This window comes from Lycorma delicatula, chromosome 6 (genome assembly GCF_047948215.1).
Source record: "Lycorma delicatula isolate Av1 chromosome 6, ASM4794821v1, whole genome shotgun sequence".
Classification (NCBI taxonomy): domain Eukaryota; kingdom Metazoa; phylum Arthropoda; class Insecta; order Hemiptera; family Fulgoridae; genus Lycorma; species Lycorma delicatula.
In genome coordinates this window covers 19921614-19938584 of record NC_134460.1, presented here as the reverse complement: position 1 = coordinate 19938584, position 16971 = coordinate 19921614, and the positions used below count along the sequence as shown (strand labels likewise).

The 16971-nt window shown below is 29.5% G+C and overlaps 1 protein-coding gene across 1 annotated transcript in view; it reads right to left on the bottom strand.

Annotated features, from left to right (window-relative positions):
• Positions 1-5962: 5962 nt before the first annotated feature.
• LOC142326577 (coiled-coil domain-containing protein 170-like) overlaps positions 5963-16971 on the bottom strand; it is a 55814-nt gene continuing 44805 nt past the window's right edge. Inside the window, exons 12-15 of the mRNA XM_075369158.1 lie at positions 16618-16726; positions 14836-14946; positions 11156-11281; positions 5963-6274 (exon numbers count right to left, since the gene is read on the bottom strand). Of these exons, the coding sequence (XP_075225273.1) occupies positions 5963-6274; positions 11156-11281; positions 14836-14946; positions 16618-16726 (658 nt within the window). The remainder of the gene's footprint in view (positions 6275-11155; positions 11282-14835; positions 14947-16617; positions 16727-16971) is intronic.

Genomic DNA, 16971 nt, shown 5'->3' with positions numbered 1-16971 from the left:
ATGGAAGTAGAACTTCCACTGTACAGGCAACTGTAAAGAAAATCCCCCTTTGCAAGAATATAACATAGACAACTAAAGAAAACCATGTAAGCAGGAGAAGATGCCAAATTCTGTGAATGACTAATAAAATTCAGTGAAGGAGGAATCCCGATTAAAGAAGACATTGGATCCAATGTTATTAAAATACTAATACAATGCTATTGTCCTTATTACGAGTTAATTTAAAAACATTTTCAATGAAAACGTTTTGAATGAGGACATTATTCACCAACAAGTAATGGCTATTTTATGCGCAAAATTGAAGATTGCTACAAAATCAAAAAGCACATTGTGGAGACTGTTGTTGAAGGTAAACCAAAAATTTACAATAGACATGATTCTGTACACTTTGAAGATGTTAGACGAATGACAATAACCAGTAGAGTTTCCAAACAGTCTCAATCCTTCTGGCTTTCCACCTCAAAAGATGATCTTAAAAAAAATGTTATCATTATGCTAATTAGAAATGTCAATTTGAATACAAGATTAGTTAATGAAAGGAGATTGATAGTTCCAAGATTAAATGAACATAATATTGTAGCATGTGCTATAGAAACAGGACATAATGTTATTATTCATAAGATTTAATTTATGTCCATCAGATCCAACTATGCTATTTAAACTAACAGAAAATGACTTCCAAAAAAAAATTTGCTTTCACTATGACAATTAATAAAGTGCAGGGACAATTTTAAAAAGAGCAGAACTTTATTTGCTCAGTCCAGCTTTTTCACATGGTCAGTTGTATCCTGCTTTTTCTTGAACTAAATCATTTCAAGCTATAAACGTAACCATTGTAGAAAATTAGAAAAAAATTTTGTTACATGATACATTATTCCAACATTGTACACCTCTAACACTGTATAGCAATATGTTTTGAAGCAACTATGTTTTTTACATGTTATCTAATGTTCTGTACAGTTTGTTAGTGTAACATTTCAGTCATTATACAGCTGTGTTTTTCATGTTTCTAATCTTCATTACTGTTCATAATGATCAGTGAACATACTAATGTTTTACAACAGTTATATTTTTATGTTTTCTAATATTCTGTACAGTTTGTTGTTACTGGAACATTTCAATCATTAACCATGTGTATACTTCAAACATATGAATACTTCACATACTGTACATATGTATACTTCAAACTTGTAAAGCTACGTTTTTCATGAAATCTGATGTTAATGAATGTACTACTGAATGTACTAAAGTAGCTAATTTTGTAGCAGTTGTATTTTTAATATTTTCTTTTGTTCGTACAGTTTGTTACTGTAATATTTCAATTATTATTCTTACATTTTCTTTGTATATAAATAAATTATTACTGCAGTTAAAAAGAATTTTTTTATTTTTATAGAATTTTTAAACCATCTATTGCATCAAACTTGAAGTTACATTAGCAGAGACAATGTGCAAAATTTTTACAAGGGTCTGCTGTAAGCTTACTAAAACTATTGACTGTATGAAAAAAAATTACTCAAAAGCTTCTTTTGTCAAAAAGAAAGAAAAAGTTACAGAAACATAAACACACTCACACGACTCTAGAAAGAAAGAAAGATTTTTTTTTTTTACCCTAATTTTTCCAATGAATTTTCCACAATATTTGAGCAAAAATACAATCACATCAGGCAATTAATTTATTTTTCACATGGCAAACTACTACTAAATATCTACTACTAAATTATCTAAATTTTTTTCTTTTCCAATTGTAAGGCATGATACCTATTATTCCACATAATCAAACTTTGAATTGATCCTAACCTCTCAACTTCGAATATTAATTTCTTGGTTTTTCAGATATATTCCTACCATAAAATATGTTTGCATAACCACCTAGACAAATGGTTGAACAAAACCCACTCATTACAATCTTTCAAAACCTAATCATTTCAATAAACCAAAAATATTTCAAGAAATAGATGTACAAAAATGTAAAATAATATTTAGAGAATAACAATAAGATTGATTGATCATGATTTAAACTTGTTTTATGGGAATTTTATTTTAATTATCTCTTATGAAAAAGAGTTGGATAACTACACAAACATTAAAGTAGTAGACAAGTTAAACAATAATAGCAGCTAAAGGATAAAATAAACATGAAATGTTCGTTAAAAAAATAAAGTTAACATCGTAAGTCCTATTTAATAACTCATATATCACTGAAGTTGAACAGCTCCACCAGGTGCATTTCCCATTTGATGGGTTTTAGCTAACAGTGAACAACAATAATATGTAATTTTGTACAATATATCTATTTAATATAATTTATTATCTTAAAAACGTTTTCTATTTCTAATGATTAATATACACATTAATAAGGCTACAATAAACATAAAGTATATTTTCATAACAGTGAAAATACATATATATTAAAGATTTTAATAAATAAAATAATTGTATAGATAATGATAATGATTAACCCATTCACTGCAATGAAAAATAAAAACTGATTCCGGTTAATACCAAAAGTTTGTATTAATCCATATTCTAGCAAAAAGATATACATATTAGAAATTTAATAGACTAATAATAATCTTACCATTTTTCATGATGTCTAAGAAAGGATCATTTATAAAAATAAATTAAATGAAGAAAATACAAAATTTATCTTAATATATATATATATATATATATATATATTTAAAATGGAATAGATGCAATCCAGTGCTAATATAAAACTTGTCAAAGTTTACAAAAATCAGCTGACACACAGAGCGAAAATGGATCATTGGACTGGCAACAGGCTTCTTTTACTGTAGACTTCAACTAGTAGAACTATCGCATGTCTATATGTTTAAATTTTCTAAACTTTGATGAGCAGTACATGATTATAACAGAATTGAAACAAATTCCCTGTTTTAGTTCAAACAATCTTACATTTTATAAAGCAGGAATTGATAGAATGAATCATCAAGATAAATAGAGTTAAATCTTCAACTTTATTTATCTTGATTCACAAACTGGGTATTTAAATATGTTAGAAATATTTTTCATTGTGCATTAACACATCCAGATCAATGAATGGGTTAGTAAACACAACATGAAAATAATTGTATTAATTGTATACAATACATATAATACTGTAAATAAATAAAGACCACACAACAAAAAATTAATGAAATAAAACAAGGACATGAAATCAATAACAGACTACAGTTAGGACTCGAAAAAAAAAAAAAAAAATCAAACAAGGTAATAAAATTAAATTGTTAAAATGTAAAATATTATGTTATTCCCAGATCGAATAAAAATGTGATCAAATAAAACATAACACAGTAATTGAATATTAGCATAAAATGAATATTAAAAAAATCTGAAAAATAAGTAACAAAATAAAAAGAAAAATTGCTGAATTTTAAATTTTAAGTTGATCTTGTTTTAACATAAACATATCTCTAATCTTTCATACTCAACAAGAGTTGTTTTATTAAACCTTTCACTGCTGTTAATCTAGACTGAAGCAATTTGGAGATATTTACAAGTATCAAGTAGAAATACCTGCTGACTCACATAAGAGCTTAAATAAATAAATATTACTGTAACTGTAATAAAAAATTTTTTTCTCCCTCATAACTGAAATATATTACATTCTCCACATTTTTTAACATAAAGGGAAAAAAATCACTAAATAATACAAATCATTTCACTCTACCATTGAGCCACTTTTGTTAATATCCTCTTTGAACTAACCACATGTGCACAAACTCAACATTAAAATTATACACTCAAAACAAAAAAGGACACAAATTAAATACACTTGAGCAACACAGAATAAAAAATACAAAAATAACATTCTAACAAAACAAGAAATTTAAATCTAAACTATACACACACATCAGAAATTTCATAAAAAAAAATGATCATTCAAAATTCAAACACCAGCATCACATCCATGGCAACAATACAGTAACAACATGAAAACCAATGACAGCTTAGTGCTTCTAGCAGCAGTGTCTGAAGAAGTTTAACAAAGTGAAAGCTAACTAAGATGCACATTATATTTTTATAACTTTTACTCTAAAATAAAGTATTCTATAGTAAATTTTTAAAAACCTTTCAACCAAATTTTGATTAAGATAGGCATTGAAATAAGATAAAAATTAAAAGAGGAGTTGAAATAACAAAATAAGTAATAAATTTACATTACGTAAGTTAAAATAATTTAAAAACCAAGATAATACATTTAAAGAATATGAAGGTAACAAAAATAAAATTAATTTTTACTTTACAATGAATACAGAAAATTCAGCAAATTTTCCTAAAAACTGTTTGGGCCAACAGCAAGAAATCATAACATATACAAAATTGCACAACTACACTGTGATCTGCATTTTGACCACAGTAAATAATTAGTTCTTACAATAAATCAGGTACTGCAAAATTTCATTCATGATCCATTAAACCTTCAACATTAGATCAAACTTTCAACCAGCCATACTTAATGTACAGATGAAAACTCAATCATAAACATTTCATAGATTTCAACTTGATATTTACAAAAATAATATTTATTAGAATTCTGTTTTAATTATAATAAGTTTTACAGTAAATCTTTAATTCTGTATCAAATATTTTTAATTTAATTTATAGGAAAAATAATCCAAAATTTATTTAAAAATTTTTGTTAACTTAAACCTGAAAAGTCAATCACCATTCTCCTAATCATTCCATTTTTTGCACTTTCTACAATTGAATCTTTATAAATTCAGTGAATTTTTTTCATATTTTTCAGAAAATAATATTTAATTAGAAAAATAATAAAAATATGTGAAAGCATGTCGTGGCAGAAAAACCAAATGCAAAATCATACATATTTTCACTATATTTCATTTTTTTATCATTAAGGTAAAAGAGCAATAAAAGAAAAATAAATTTAGGTAAGAAATGCAGAAAAGGGTCTGATTGAAGTAATAAAGTCTAAGGGAAAAGCTGAAGAAATGAAATTTTGATCAAATAAATATGTTAAAAGAATAGATGGGAAAAGATGATTTACAGTGATAGAAGAACCAAGCTTACACTCTACAGGTAATCCGTTTTGGATACCATTCTAACCAGTTTATCTATCTCCTGAGATAGATGAAAGAATACCAGAAGGTATAAGAAAACAAGATGGAAAGTGTAAACAATATAGTAAAAGTTAGAAGAGGGGGTAAATAACCAGACAATAGAATATGGGGAGAGCTGAAGTGTAGGAAGAACTTTTCATTCTAAGTTTCTCTTTATATCTTAATAAGAAATGTATAAGGAATATAATTAATAAAGGAAAGATATAAAAAAGTAGACAATCTCTATAGACAAAAAAAATTCTTTTCTAAAACTTTGATCAACCAGTTTCAACCAAAAATGTCTATCATTCCTAGTGATTTTTTGCAAATAATATTGCAAAAAAATATAAGATTCAACTGGATCTTTAAATGTTTAATAACAAAACTTCACTAACATTGTCATAACTCAAAGTAGTGTGCAGCAACATCAGAGATAGTATAGACGGAAGTTATTATTTTGTAATACTTGAAATAAATTAAATATATTAACTATCTACTTGAGGAAAATAATAATAAAGTTGTACACATAAGCAGGATGGATATAAATAAAACATTGCAAATCATAGATTAGTGAATCCAGCCATGTTAAAATTAGCAACAATGGAAGAAAGATTAGACCTTGAATCAGACTATTTTTGTTCCTCATGGACAATGCTGCAATTTTTTTAAGGAAACGGCTGAAGGTATGTATTTAACACATCTAAATCAAGTACCTCACCAACCTCATCTAAATTAAGTGAATGACTTCTGAAATGCCTGCTCTATGCTGGATGGCATTTTCTGCTCAACCAGTTGCAGCATAAATGTTAAGTAACATAAACTTACAATAAAATATGCATCTTTAACACTCAAAAGTAACTATAATTACCTTAATATCATGTGGTACCACGTAATGGTCGCTTATTATATATTGTATTTATATCAGAATCACAGTCATCAATAGGATCTAGAAAACCAGAATCGTCATGTGTAGTGGCAGAATAACGAGGAGTCACTTTATGTACCGGAGATGTTAAACGTGGACTACGAGATACATGTGGTAGAACAGGATCATCATAACGTCTAGATACTAATGTAAATTCTCTATGAGCATTTGATAATTTTGTCAGTTTTGCAATTATTTCGTAATCTGGTGCTGAAGTATCTAATCCTAATAGGCTGCACACTGAAGTACGTAGACTTGTCAACTAAAAATAAAAAAGAATTTTAAACATTTTATTTTTCTTTAATTTTATTAATGCAGTAATTACTGACAATAGGTATTAGTAGTACTGTTCTTTCAATCAAAATACAGTCAAACTATCATCACCTAATCTCAAAAAATGTCACTTATCAGATGCTTTATTAAATTTACCACAAAAATATTTTGTATTTTAGAAGCAATTAGAGTGTCCAGCTTTTCCAGATACACACTTTAACCATTAGACTAATAGCTATTTCCTCATAACAGTTCATAGACACCCACCCCACAATCAAGGATATATTTACAGATCCTGGTACGATCTAACCAGACCTAACAGGGTCTAACCTACAACCATACAACCTAAAACAGGGAAGACGGGATTAAGGATATGGGAAAAGCGTAGAGATGGTGAGAAAGAGCAAACAACCTTTAAGTAACTGACCCAATTTAGACTATTTTTCCAAAGTCCTTCCAGGAAGTGAGCATCCACAATTGCATGAAAAAAGGACAATTTTATTCATAATGAAGCAGTAAATTAACAGATAAAAAATTTTGTGCAACAAAAATTGGTTTTCCTTCAGAAATTACAAGTAACATAAGAACAACTACAGGATTCCTAAAGTAAACTCTCACCATTATTATATGACAAGGGGAAATGCCTAAGAGAACTATTGTTGTATTGGTCAGATGAAAACAGAAGGGATGGTAGCGGTGAATTTTAATCTTTTTAATTACAGTATGATGTCTATGGCAGGGCGGTAGTGTCTTGGTCTAATAAACAGATGGTTATGAATTCAAATTCCAGAGCAGGCTTGCCATTTTTCATACTGAAAAAGCTTGAGCTTATGCACTGAAATAATCATAAAAAGATGTAAGAATATCCACTGTAAAACAAAGATCTAGTCATATAAGTAAAGAATGCAATCTTTAAAAAAAATAACAGAATCTGCTTTTACTAATATTGGCGTTTTATTGGATCTGTTATTATATCTTTACAAGAGCAGTACAATCAGGGGCCACTAAATTAAAAACTATATTACCTGATACTGTAGGAGTGGTGTAGGTTTAATGACAAATAAATTATTACATTCATACAAGAAATATATATAAGAAGTTTGAAAAGGTTTTGCAAAATCTGAAAGTTGGCACCACCAGTGCGTATCAAGAGAATTTTCAGTTAGTAGCATGTTTTGGAAAAATGCACACCAAGTTTCAACCTGATCAGTTAATTTTTCTGTGTTTGGCTTCCATTAGAATTGAGAAAGTCAAGTGATTTCTAAAAAATGGATGAAAGGGAGTTTCATGAGCTGATTAAACATTACTTTATGAAGAGCAAATCACCTAAGCACACTGAAAAAACCTTGATAAATATTATGGCAAATCTGCATCTTTGATTAGAACAGTTTCAGATGTTTCAAGAGGTAGTTTCAACAGTGACTTCAAGATTTTTCAAAACAGATTTTTCACAAATAATGAAGAATTTTCTGTCTCTGTTTGAGGTCATTATTCCAGCAATGACTGATAAAATTCATGGTATGGTGTTGGATGATAGAAGAGTGATGGTGCATGAAATTGCTAGGGCTGTGGACAACTTGACTGAACGCGTGCATGATATTTTGTATCAACACTTGACAACGCTATCTGCCAGATGGATGCCATGATTGCTTACAGTTTACAAAACGAAATTGTGTGAGGTATTTCATGAGCAGCAGTTTGCAGATGTTTCAGCAAAATCCACAAGATTTTAAGTGTTATTTCATCACAGTAGACAAAACATGGATATACCATATGGAATACAGGCATATACATATATGCCAGAGACCAAGGAACAACCCAAACAATGGATTGCCAGCAGGGAGTCTGCACTAAAGAAGACAAAGGCCATTCCTTAGCCAGTAAGATCATGGTGACTGTCTTTTGGGATTCACAAAGATAATCCTCATCAAATATTTAGAAAAAGATTCAACGATTATAGGCAAATACTATGCAATGTTATTAGACTATTTGAAAATCAATCAACAAGAAAAACTACGAATGACCCACAAAAAGTCCTTTTCCATCACAATAATATACCTGCTTATTCCTCTGCATCTGTAGTCACAAAATTGATGGAGTTAAGGTTTAAATTCATTCCATTCACCCCCTATTCTCCAGATTTGGCTTCTTCAGACTACTTACATGTTCCCCAACATGAAAAAATGGCTGCCAGGAAGGAGATTTTATTCAAACGAGGAGGTGATTGCAGGAACAAATACCTATTTTGCACAGTTGGAACAATCCTATTATTTGAAAGGAAAGAATCAATAAACTGGCAAAATTGGATAAAATGTATGAGGGTCATTCAATAATTAAACAAACATTCTTAGTGAAGGAAATGCTTAATGCAGGCAACTGAAACCTTTGTAACTGTTAGTTGACAACCTTGTGCTCAAAGAGAGTACTTTTGAAGAACAGTGTTCTGTGATCTGATTTTTACTTTCAGAAAGTGTACAATCGTCAGATATTCTCTCGGATGAAAAAACAATACGGCAGTCAGTTCTAAGAACCATACAAGTTTTTACACATGGGTGGAAAAGTTTAAAAGTAGCCACAAAAGCATGACTGACAAGCACCACCCTGGACGTCTGGTAACAGTGTCGACCTCAAAGTTAGATTCTCGTATTGATTCACTTATGCAAGAAGACCAGCGACTTACAGTTGAACAAATTGCTGAAAATGTCGAGTAAATGTTGGCACATCCTGACCCCATAGGGGAAGACAGCCTCCATGTGGCAATTTGGGTCAGCATGCCACCCCCTCCATACCTAGCCCTTATGGGCTTGATCATCTTCAAAACCTTGGCAAAGGCATCTCCCAGCCTTGTTCTTGCCTCAGTCAGGATGCCACTGATGTGAATGTCATATGTGACATTCCCATCAGTATACTACTAACATTAAGAACTCTCAAGAGAAGAAAACAAACACATCTAAACTATGTATCAAAAAAGACTGAATAACAATAATAAGGAACTGAAATCTACTACCTACCCGAAAGCTAAAGAGTTAAGTTCAACACACAATAACAAAAGAACAAAAAAAAACATGAATATAAAACAACAGCAAAAACGTAATATAACAAAAACAGAAACAGATAGCCCAAGCAGCACCCTAGACCCTCTCAGCAATCCTTTCTTTTGCCAAGTAATCTATGAAGTTCTTCACTATGACCCATTCAGTCTGGTTTCACCAATTAACACAGAGATCTAATGCCAACCCAAAAATATCAAGCCGGCATTAGATCTCCATGTTTCAATTAAGGTGATGTTTCAATTAAGGTGATTCTTAAAGAACATTAAAATAAAAGTGAGTCACAGAAACTTAACGATTTCTAAAGCAAAATAAGTTGGTAATTATGACATGTAGGCAGAAATTGAATTGGCTGTGAACTTCCATACCAGACATCATTGTAATATTAATGGAGCAGTGGACTGCTGTACACTGCTCATTCATATTGGAAACGAATTTTAAAATAGTAATTTAGTCGTAATTACACAGCAATTATTCCATTAGCATTGTAAAACTTCATATCACCGTATCAATCCTATTTGCAATACAATGAAGCTATGGATAACAAGAATTTCTGAATTAATGTGTCTACAAAAAAAATCAAACCAGTCATGCAATATATGAGTTCTCCAAACACTAAAAGAGTCAGGCAGACAATAATGAGACATCCTCAGCACTCAACCAGAAAGCATGCTGCACTCTTTATTTATCCCACAGTAATATCAGAAGAATTCTACACAAGGATTTAAACTTTCATCAATATAATGATGGCACAAGATCTATGTAAGTATGACAAGCAAATCAGGTGACATTCTGAGTAAATTTTATTAATTTGTTTGCAGATGAAATGGTCCTGCTAATGAGTTACAAAGCATACTTTCATTTATCAGGCACTGTGAATAAAAAAACTTTCTGTTACTAGTTTAATACAAATCCTAAGCAGCTTTATATATATACTCCTCATAATCCTAGTAACTGTCTGGCAAGTTTTGGAATCATAGGTCCTTATTTCTTTGAAGAGAAGGGCACTTTGTGACAGCCAATTCTGACCAGTACATAACAATATGTTACAAGACTTTCTTGCTCCTGAACTGGTTCATTGTAGGATCGATTTGAATATGGTGTGGTTCCATCAGGATGGAGCAACAGTCTAGATTATCAGAGCACCATAGTGTTGGTTCAAGAAATGTTTTCAGGCTGCATGGTTTCTAAAGGAGGAGATTCTGCACAGCTTGCACGTTCTCTAGACCTTTCGTTTTTTGTTTAGCCTCCGGAACCACCATAGGATATTATTTCAGAGAATGTGCAAGGATGATATGTATGAATATATAAAGCATAATATATATATATATATATATATAGTATATAATAAATATGTAATACATAATGTATATCTATATATATATATATACTATACACATAATACTATACTTACATATACTATATACATATATAATATATGAAATGAAGTGAAGTCTCAGATGAACCATTCCTGAAATGTGTGGTTAATTGAAACCCAACCACTACAGAAGAGTGGTATCCACGATCTAATATCCAAATTTGTATAAACCTAACACATTTTCCAGACCTATGACTATGTGACTATTTTCTAAGGTGGGGGGGATCTACATATCATACAACAGTGTATTGAATATAGTAGAGAACATTTGTCTGATATGTTATTTAAAAAATGGAGTTATGCTAATAAATGCCATTTACATTTGGTGTAATTACATATTAAAAAATACTTCTTACATCATATTCTGTATTTTTTATTTTACTTTTAAAATCATCAGTCCCTGTAACTCTACACATAAATTATTTACTAACTAAAGGAATACCTGGTTTTCTCTACGATGGCAATCAGCTAAACTTGCTTTAGTATTAGTTAAATCATCTCTAAGCAGCTGAATTGAATTTTCACACATTGATCTTTCTTGTTCAGCTGTTTCACTGGTTGTTCTAACCTGTTAAAAGTTAATAATGCTAACTTAACAATGTTAACTAATTTTGTTCAAATGTTAAGCTACAAATATGGATTAAATAGAATTACAAAATTACCTAGTACAATATTACAAAACATATTTGACAAGTAAATATACCAAACTACAAAAAAAAAAAATCACAAAAAATTTGATAATTAGTTTTTTCTGCATAGTTCCAGCACCGAGAGGTATTTACTAAAACAGATTATTACATTTTTTATTGTCATAGTATGTAGCAACCTGAGAACCAGAGATGGTGGCTGGAAAAAATTTAAATAAGTAATAAAAAATAAAAGTTACTTGCCACAAAGTCAAATGTAATGAGATGACCCATTCATTTCCAATTAAATTATGTGAAAAGTTGTTTTTTTGAGCTGCAGTACAGTTTAACTAAGCAATCAAGTATGAGATAGCAAGTGTATTAAGTAGGTCAAATAATGTTTTATTCGAGAAGTGAAAGAAAAAAAAAAATTTTTTTTTTTAAATAATAGCACTGATAAACATAATTTTTCTTTCCCAAAAAAGTGATATATGATTTTAATCTGTTTTCGATGCTAAAAATGAATATGAACTTAGCATTATATGAACTCAGCATTTTATGCTTCTATATTGTATTTTGTTATCTCATTTTTTATTGTTTAACATTGTTAACAAAATTTGTAAACTATAAATAAACAATACTAGACAAAGAATTAAATCATATCATGGTCATATATTATGACATCATATGTAATACTGAAGAGTGAACATTCATGGACAAGATTAATCATGTCTGTGCAGGTCAAAACATGTAGCTGAAAGCACAACTGTGTTGTTTGTATTAAGCACTGGATTTAGGAATGAATTAATTTTGTTCAGTCTTATTGCTGCTGTCTTAAGTTTGTTAATAGTGCAGTGTCATAATGCCTTGAAATTGTGTAAATGTAAATGATGTGGATGTCTTTTGTTATGTATGTGGTGAGTTTACCATAAAATCAAATAGAAAAAACATTACACATTTAATTAAAAGAGCATATCATTTGTACTTACAGTGTAAAATTGATGATCAGGATAAGACATGGGCTCCTCATATAATACACACTAATTGTTCTGTATATTTAAGAGGATGGCTAAAAGGTTCATGGAAGGCTTAACCATTTGGTATACCTATGGTTTGGCGTGAACCAAAGGATCATGTAACCGATTGTTGCTTTTAACATGTGGGTCTGGAATTTCTAAAAAAATTAAACATATTTTAAAAATTCTTGGTTGCAATTTGCAATCAGGCCTGTACCTCACAGTGAAATTATTCCAGTTCCTGAGCCACTTGTGAATGTATGTTTCAAAAGCAGCGATGAAGAATCAGGTAGTACTGAAGAAGACAACAATGATTTTGATTTTGAATTATCTTCCAGTAAGCCACATCTTATATCACAAGGTGAATTAAATGACTTTGTTAGGGATTTAAATTTATCAAAAAATCACCTGAACTGTTATGATAAAGACTGCAAAGTTGGAATTTACTTCAAAAAAATACAAAAATTTTGAGCTTTCAAAACAGACAAAAAGAACTTTCTCAGTACTTTATTGATGAAAATAATTTAGTTTATTGCACAAATATTGATGAGGTTATGTTGTATTTAGGACAAGTTCATAAACCTTAGGACTGGCATCTTTTCATGGATTCATCCAAGTATAGTTTAAAAGTGGTTCTACTACACAATGGTAACAAATATCCTTCGATATTTGTTACTATGGTATATTTATACTTATATATTGTTATATATGGTATATTTGTTACTTATGGTATTAATTTGGAAGAGACATAATACGATGTGATGAAAGACATTCTTGAAAAAATAAATTATAAAAAACATAGCTGGAACATATATGGTGATTTGAAAGTTATAGCTATTTTATTATGCATGCAGTTAGGCTATACTACGTACATTTGTTTTCGTTGCAAATGGGACAGCCGAGCTAGGGATAAACATTATGTTACCAAAGAGTGGAAAAAATTAGACAAATTAACTCCAAATGGGAAAAATATTATTCATCATTCCTTAGTAGAACCCAAAAAAATATTTTTACCCCTCTCCATATCAAGCTAGGACTAATGAAAAATTCTGTAAAAGCAATGAAGAAGGATAGTCCCGGATTTTTGTACTTCAGGCAGTAATTTCCAAATGTAATTAAAGGAAAAATTAAAGAAGGAATATTTTTTGGTCCTCAAATAAGAGAGTTGATCAAAGTGATGTATTTAAATCAATGTTAAATAATGTAGAGTGCAACTTGGGCTTCATTTTAAGATGTTTGCAAAACTTTTCTTGGCAAACAAAAATCTAACAATTACTACGATATTGTTAATCAACTTCTTACTTCATACAGAGCTATAAAATGTCTTTGAAAATACATTTCCTCCACTTGCATCTGAATTTTTTCCCGGACAACCTCGGAGACATAAGTAACGAACACAGTAAACGTTTCCACCAAGACAATTCAGTGATGGAAAGCCGTTATAAGAGGAAATGGAATATTAACATGCTAGCCGATTACTGTTGGACATTAATTCGGGAAGTGCCTGAGGCTATTTATTCGAAAAATTAATAGCATCAGCAAAATCATTCTTAAACAGGTATGGCCATGCAAAATTATAAATTTTGCAGATTTTAATTACATTTTTCCTTAATTTTTTTTTAAGCATAATTTATTTAAAACTAAGGGTGATAGAAAAATTGTATTTACAGATCATAATGTATTCAAGAAATGGTATCATACATAGAGAAACATTAATTTTTTTTGTCTATCAGTGTAATTTTTAAAAAAAATAAAAATATTTCATACCACATCAAAATTTATTTTGATATATAAGTACACATAATAGTAGAGTGGGTAGAGTAGTAGAATAGTATAACAGGCTGGTAGAATAGGTAGGATTGTTGTTTTAAATCAATGATGGACACATTTTTAACAGAATTTTATTTTTAATTTTTCAAAAAATACATTAAATATACATTTCTGTGGCAATAGGTTATTAGTCATAATTTCTGCCTTTCCTTTAATATCGATTAGTATTAAAGACTTTTTTAATACTAAAAAAATTACTAACAGTATAATACAGAAACATAGTTACCTACTGATGTAATTTCAAATTAGCCTCTGCTTGCTAACTACTAAACTGGATTAAAAACAAAGTAAAAAAAACAGATGACATATTAAATAATAACCGCTTCTGATAGGTCACTGATTGAAAAGAGTAGGCTTCTGATCGGTTGATCATCTATATTGTAATGAAAATCTGTTTTGTAATGACCCTCACTATGATACAGATTCAGCTGCAAAATTCAAACGTTATAATACAGCCGTACAAAAATAAGTGTTTGATAGAGTACACCAAATATTTTTATCAAAAAACTTCAACCGTCAATTGAAGTAAGCATTTCTAAGGAACTACTTTCCTAATGATTTAGCAATGACCTGCAAAAAGTTAATATTAATTTTAACTGTATTCAATGTGTTGAGGACAAGAGAAGAAAAATAATAAAACTTTAACTCACCTGGTCTTTAAGAAGCGTCACTTTACGAGTACAACGATTCCGTAACATTTCTGAATCAAGTAACCTCTTCTGCAATTCATCTATTTTCTTTCCTCTTTCCAAGGCTGTCATCTGTAAAATACTTTTAATTAAGTAATATTACATAGAAAATAAATAACCATTCATTTTGAAAACTTGGAATTTTCAAACCGATCCATCAGAACAATATAAGCATGCACCATTTTACATTCAAAATTTTATAAGTGTAAATTAACAATATGTTACACTTACAACTAGCTGAATTATTTGTTTTTTTGGATAAACAAATGTTATGCTTAATTTAAATCTCTTTTAAAATCCTTTGGAAATGGTTAACCAAACTAATTTTTCTTTCCTTTCCTAAATAACTTCACTTAACTCTTACAATCAAGCTATTCAACAAATGGCTGAAGCTAAAAAATTGTAATGAGCGATTTAGTTGGCTTATTATTTATATGCACATAGAATTAGTACCTCAACAATTAGTAGAAAAATATCAATTGAATGTTCCCAGCACTTATAGAATATTAATTGAAAATGCAAAACCCCTTTAACTAATTTATCTCACTTGAGTGAAAATATAAAAGGGAATTCCATGGAAATTAGAGTGCACCTTCCTATTTTGCCTATTACAAGATTTCAATATTTACTTACCCCAATATTTACTTTCCAAACAAAGTTTCACAACTGAATTCGAGTTTTGGTGACAATCAGACCACAACATCAATGAAAATTATCAAATATACTCTAATTCCAGTTTCCCCCTTTTAGAGGTGGTTAAAAACAATCCAACATACATTTTATGTATAAAATGTTGAAATTATCACTTTTGCTGAATTTACATCATCTATCATAAGTGATTTAAAAGATGAGACAGTAAATTGAATATTCTGTTAACCTTCTTGGAAAAGTGTTCCTAACAAATTTTAGTGTTGTTCTCAACTCAAATGAACATATTTGTATAAAAAAATAAATAAATAAAAATAGTTTTGCTCCTCATTTCACTTGTGTAGGAGTGAGCAAAAAAACCACCTTCTATCAGCAGTTTCTACAAAAGAAGAATAACCCTACCATTTTTGAAGGTTTCAATTTTTCCATTATCATCAAATGTTTTCTTTTCATTTTATGTAAAATTTCTCAGAATAGAGTTTTCAACAAGTTTTGCTTTTTTTATCTATTATATTTTTATTTATCGGTTGTAATTTAGCAAAATTAATTTCAACAAACCAAAAAAAGGTTATTTTCAAATAAAACTTTTTGGACTGCAAAAGTTTTCTTGAAAATGACTAGAGATGTAATTCTGGGATCCATTTTATTCAATTTTTCAGGTCAAAAAAATGAAATCCATCTAATTTGCCCTTTAATTTTGAATCCCAAGAACTGTTTAGTATACCTTAATTTTATTCTTGGTGCAATGATCAGAGTGAAATATTTCACTAGTTGCATTCCTAAAACAAAGCAATTTCTAACTTTTGTTTACAGGAATATTCCCCACATATTAACATCCCAAATCAACTACTACTCTTGAATAAATTTCTTTATATATAAAAATTCAGATTTAAGACAATAAATAAAAAGCAAACTTAAACCTTCACTTTCCAAGCATAATTAATTTATTAATTTTAATAATAAAGGCGAAGGCATGATAACACTTGAAGAAATATATCTTGTATGCATTTTATGGTATTAGTAACATAAATCAATTACTGAAAATTTTAATACTTACAAATTAAATTCAATGAGATGTTTACTTTTTATTATTACCTTGTAATCACAGGCTTCAGTAAGTTGAACTTTTAAATCTCTACTTAATGACCTGGATTCTGCAAGTTGCAATTGAAGTTTATCAAGCTGTTTATTCAACTTTTTTACTCTATTCAACAAAGAAAGAAAAATGATAAATAATACAAGAAATGAAATTAAAAATCTATTGCCATAAATTAATTACCATTAGCTATTACATTTTAATACAATTAATAACCTAAGTAATAGCTTTAAATAACAAGCTTTTCTTCTTTCCTATGGCCCTAAGCAATAAGATAAGTCTTATGGCCTACAAGTCCGAGATTTTCTTGATACTTGATTCCCAGATCGGTGGACTGATCGTGAAGGTCCAAT